General features: G+C 48.6%; 1 protein-coding gene across 1 annotated transcript; it reads right to left on the bottom strand.

The window, feature by feature from the left end:
* Positions 1-3,140: 3,140 nt before the first annotated feature.
* Positions 3,141-4,064, bottom strand: LOC147596464 (olfactory receptor 14C36-like). The gene has a single exon (XM_086771414.1). It carries the CDS (start codon positions 4,062-4,064, stop codon positions 3,141-3,143), a length of 924 nt encoding a protein of 307 aa, XP_086627540.1.
* Between the last annotated feature and the right edge of the window lie 1,612 nt (positions 4,065-5,676).

Here is a 5,676-nt window from a genome sequence, read left to right as displayed (position 1 = left end):
GTCACTATAAATGGCTTCCAGCACAGCTAATTCCCTTAGGTACTGGATACCTCTCTCTATAGTGGTCCACTTGCCTGGATGATAAGTAATATCTTCCTTGAAGGGATATCTTTCCTTCATACTTGACAGGAGCCGCCTCCAGAGGCTGAGAGCTTGTGCACCTCTTCCAATTACTTTGTCAATGCCTGCTTCCCTAGAAAGGGATCCCAGCTGTTTAGCTTCCTTACCTTCTAATTCCAGGCTACTGGCCCCATTATCTCAGCATCGAAGCAACCAGGTGAGAAAGTGCTCACCTGGACGGCGGCCAAAATCTTTTCGTATGTCTCGCAACTCATTCAGGGATAAGGATCGGGTGGTTTCAGTCTCATTTATGAGTTCCTCTCTCATGAGTTCCTCTCTCATGAGTTCCTCTTCTTCTTCCTCTGTTCGTGATGGTCCTGGTTTTCCCTCATCCCTTACTAAACGAGCTGACTTTCGCTTCCAAGATTTCTTCTTCTGTACAGGGGTGACTGATACTGACACAGGTTGGTTCTCTGATTCGGCTGCAGTGCCAGTAGCTAGAGTTGGAGTAGCTGCAGTGCCTGTCATTGGGGCTGGAGTAGCCACAGGGCCGGTAGCCGGGGCTGGAGCAGCTGCAGGGCTGGTAGCCGGGGCTGGAGTAGCCACAGGGCCGGTAGCTGGGGCTGGAGCAGCTGCAGTGCCGGTAGCCGGGGCTGGAGTAGCCAGGGTATCGGTCGGTTGATTTTTTCTCCCTTCTTCCTGAGGGTGCTGCACGTTAAGCAGTGTTTGGTAGATACTAGCCAGTGCCCAGCACAAAGCGGTAAGCTTTGCCTCTTTAGAATAGCTATGGCATTTTTCTTTCAAATATTTAATCACTTCATCTGGATTCTGTAGTTGTTCGGGAGTGAAGTTCCAGACCATTGGAGGTGAGAAGTTTTCTAGGTACCTGCCTGTCTTCTCCCACATACCATGCCACCCCTGCCCCTCCAACCTCAAGGTAGATCTCCGGGTGAATTTTGTAAATAATTGTTTAATCCTAAACAACATCTGAAACCCATTTAGGACACAGAGCAATAGGAGTATGCTGGCTTGCACATCCCAAGGATATTCAAAATTCTCGAGAGCTGATGTGACTCGCTCAAAAGAAAAAGGGAAGGTAAAGGAGTATGGGAAGGTACCCTCCTCTGACTTCCCCATAGATTGGTTCTCTGGGGAGAAAAAGAAAAATGTGTGATTATTAATAATTCTTACCAAATGGCATCCAAAGTACGGAGTTGCCAGCAATGCCGAAAACAAGGACCAGATTAGTTTAATGACCAGTGATGATACCATATCATAAGCCAGTAGTGCCCAGTAAATCAAAATGAGAATTCTCATCCATTTCCGAGAAGTGATAAACAGCACCAAAGGAAATATGTGATGCAACTTAGGAGAGACATAACACAACCATGTGAACACGTAGTACAACATTGTGACCAGGGATTCAAATAAAATAATGAGCACTTGTAACAACTTTAACACACTCTAGTCAGATCTGTCCTTACCTCAACCCTTCGAGCCCCACGTTGGGCGCCAAAATGACTGTGATGGTTTAGCCCAAATCACCACACAGTTTCTCGCTCACTCTCCCCCTCCCCAGGGGGATGGGGGAGAGAATTGGGAAGGAAGGAGAACTCGTGGGTTGAGATGAAGACAATTTACTAAAATAAAAGGGAAAACTACAATAATAACAGAATATAAGGATATTTAAAAAAATATACAAAGTGAACAATATGTGTTTTCTCACCACCCGATGTCCCAATGACCGATACAGCCCGTCCCGAGCAGCGATCACGGAAACCCGAGCAGCAAGCAAAGGAGCAAAAGGGAGCCAGCAAGGTAGGGGGAACGATGCCAGCAAAAACAAGCAGGAAGGATGGATGCCAGGAAGGCAGATACCCACCCTCGCCTGCCCCCACTTATATACTGAGCATGACGTTTATGGCATGGAATACTCTCTTTGGCCAGTTTGGATCAATTATGCTGTCTGTCTTTCTCCCAGCTTCCTGCATCTGCAAATTAGCGAGACTTGGAAAGCAGGACGGTGTCCTTGGTCTCATTCACAACAACTGGTATCATCAGGGTGTTTATGAACATTCTTCACACACAAAATCCAAAACATACCAGCTACTGAGAGGAAAAGTTAACTCCATCCCTGCCAAAACCAGGACAGGTGGCCAGCTCCAAGCAGAGACACACACTGCACATCCCTGCATGGGCTCAGAGCAGGGCACACAGACATGCACAACACCCAGCACAGAGGGATGACAGCAGTGCCCACGTGTTTTTGGAGGGAGTCTGGAGCATTTTCAAGGCCATGACATGAGTTCTGCTCTCACTCTAGATCCAGCTACTGACACATCACAAAGGGTGACATGAATCGCTCTCCAACCTCCCTTCCTCGTGCCTACTGGCTCCCCACTGCCTCCCCTGGGATCACAGCATCCCCATTTGCCTGTTAATACCTGCATTTAGTGCTTTACCTTTGGGTGATTCCTCCTTGGGCCATCTCTCGCTTTGTGGGTCTCTGTCCATTTGCCACCCAAGGCATACGCTGTCCTTGGAAACACCCTGTGCTCCCAGATTCCCTTGCTGATGGATGGCTGTCTGCCGTGCCATATGCGTTACAGCCCTGGGTGTGTCCCTCAGTGACACTCACCATCCCCGCTGTCAGTAGCCACACACACAGATGAGTTCTAAATCCATCCCTTGGTCTCTCACAGGTCTTGGTGTGACAATGAGGTTTTTGCTTGCAAGTCAATGGATCAATGGGTGTTTTTGGGGTCTTGCTCTTCTTGACACTAGCTTTGGAAGAAGGGCCAACCGTGCAGGCAACGCGCATGAGATATCACACTTTATTAGAGGGATAGCGTGAGACAGACAGCTCTGAGCCAGTTCTACACAAACATTTTTATCATCGTCAGGCGAGAGAAAGAGCACGTTCATGCCTCAGATGTAGTGGGACAGATCCAAAGAATCATGTAGGAGGGAAAGAGAAATAACAGCAACAAAACCAATAACAGAGTGAATAATAAAAGCTCTAACAGACTAAGAGAACAACTCATAATCGTGTGTGAAGAGACATGGCAGGTGTTAGGTGTTTAAAAATGTCCATTAAACCATTTCTTAATGGCATCCTTGAGCTCCTGGTTCCTCATGCTGTAGATGAGGGGATTCACTGCTGGAGGCACCAGCGAGTACAAGAAAGACACGACCAGGTCCAGGACTGGGGAGGAGATGGAGGGGGGCTTCAGGTAGGAAAACATTATGGTGCTGAGGAACATGGAGACCACAGCCAGGTGAGGGAGGCACGTGGAAAAGGCTTTGTGCCGTCCCTGCTCAGAGGGGATCCTCAGCACAGCCCTGAAGATCTGCACATAGGACACAACAATGAAAACAAAACAGCCACAACCAAAAGAAATACTAACCACAAGTACCCCAGCTTCCCTGAGGTAGAAATCTGAGCAGGAGAGTTTAAGGATCTGGGGGACATCACAGAAGAACTGGTCCAGGGCATTGCCCTGGCAGAGTGGCAGTGAAAATGTATTGGCAGTGTGCAGCAGAGCATTGAGAAACCCACTGCCCCAGGCAGCTGCTGCCATGTGGACACAAGCTCTGCTGTCCAGGAGGCTCCCGTAGTGCAGGGGTTTGCAAATGGCCACATACCGGTCATAGGCCATGACAGTGAGAAGAAAATACTCAGTAGATACCAGGAAGAAAAAGAAAAACATCTGTGTAGCACACCCTGGATAGGAGATGGCCCTGGTGTCCCAGAGGGAATTGGCCATGGATTTTGGAATAATAATCGAGATGCAGCCCAGGTCGAGGAGGGAGAGGTTGAGGAGGAAGAAGTACATGGGGCTGTGGAGGTGGTGGTCGCAGGCTATGGCAGTGATGATGAGGCCATTTCCCAGGAGGGCAGCCAGGTAGATGCCCAGGAAGAGCCAGAAGTGCAAGAGCTGCAGCTCCCATGTGTTTGCGAATGCCAGGAGGAGGAACTCAGTGATGGAGCTGCCATTGGACATCTGCTGCATCTGAACATGAGGAACCCGTCTATGGAACAAAAGACAGGGAGAAGTTAGGGAAGACTTCTCTGAAGCAAAATCTATTCAGTTTCCCATAGAGACCCAGCAAATTGCCTCTGCCTATTAAGGAAGTCCTTTCACACTTCTTGGGGCTTTAGTTGGTGCTTGCTGAGTGTGTCATGAGGAGCAGAATCTTAGAATCATAGAATAGTTTAGGTTGGAAGGGACTTTTAAAGATCATTCAGTCCAATCCCCTGCAAGAAGCAGGGACATCTTCAACTAGACCAGGTTGCTCTTAAGCCCCGCACAACCTGGCCTTCAGTGTCTCCAGGGATGGGGAATCCACCACCTCTCTGGGCAACCTATTTCAGTGTTCTACGACTCTCATTGTAAAACTTTTTTTCCTTATGTATAATCTGAATCTACCTCCCTCTATTTTGAAAACATTACCCTTTGTTCTTCCAAAACAGGCCCTACTGAAGTGTTTCTTCCTATTTTTCCTGTAGGCCCCCTTGAGGTACTGGAACACCGCTATCAGGTCTCCCCTGAGCCTTCTCTGCTCCAGGCTGAACAGCGCCAACTCTCTCAGCCTGTGCTCACAGGAGAGGCGCTCCAGCCCTCTGATCATCTTCGTGGCCTCCTCTGGACTCTCTCCAATTTGTCCACATCCTTCTTATGTTGGGAGCTCCAGAGTTAGACACAGTACTCCAGGTGGAAGTCTCACAAGAGTGGAGTAGAGAGACAGGATCACTTCCCTTGACCTGCTGGCCACGCTTCTTTTGATGCAGCCCAGGATGCAGTTGGCTTTCTGGGCTGAAAGTGTACATTGTCAGCTCATGTTGAGCTTCTCATCCACCAGCATTCCCAAGTCCTTCTCCTCAGGGCTGCTCTTAATCCATTCTCCACCCAGCATATACTTGTGTCTGGGATCGCCCCAACCATTGTGCAGGACCTTGCACTTGGCCTGATTGTACTTCACGAGGTTTGCATGGGCCCACCTCTCCAGCCTGTCAAGGTCCCTCTGGATGGCATCCCTTCCCTCTAGCCTGGTGATGGCACCACACAACTTGGTGTCATTGGTGAACTTGCTGAGGGTGCACTCTATCCCACTGTCCATGTCGCCGACAAAGATGTTAAACAGGACCTGCCCCAATACGGAATACAGACCCCTAAAGAACAGCACTCATCACTGCTCTCCACCTGGACACTGAGCTGTTGACCACCACTTTTTTGAGGGTAATCATCCTGCCAATTCCTTATCCACCAAGTGCTCCATCCATCAAACCTATGTCTCTCCAGTTTACAGAGAAGGATGTCGTGCGGGACAGTGTCAAATGCCATGCACAAGTCCTGGTAGATGATGTCAGTTGCTTTTCCCTTGTTGACCAATGCTATAACCCCATCATAGAAGGCCATCAAATTAGTCAAGCATGGTTTGCCCACTAGGGAAACAGGAATGCAAGGTGATCTCAGGTTAAGCTGGGAGGATTTTCAGTTTTTTATTCTTTTCTTGTTGCCCCACTACACTTAAGGATTATTTTCAAATCAGAAACAGCTGGCATTTTTTCTGCACCAGTGAAACCTTGCTGGTCTGTAGAAGTAAAATGCCTGT

Source organism: Chlamydotis macqueenii, chromosome Z, assembly GCF_036417535.1.
Source record: "Chlamydotis macqueenii isolate bChlMac1 chromosome Z, bChlMac1.mat, whole genome shotgun sequence".
NCBI lineage: Eukaryota > Metazoa > Chordata > Aves > Otidiformes > Otididae > Chlamydotis > Chlamydotis macqueenii.
The sequence above is the reverse complement of the archived record's forward strand: the minus strand, read 5'-3'. Positions and strand labels throughout refer to the sequence as shown.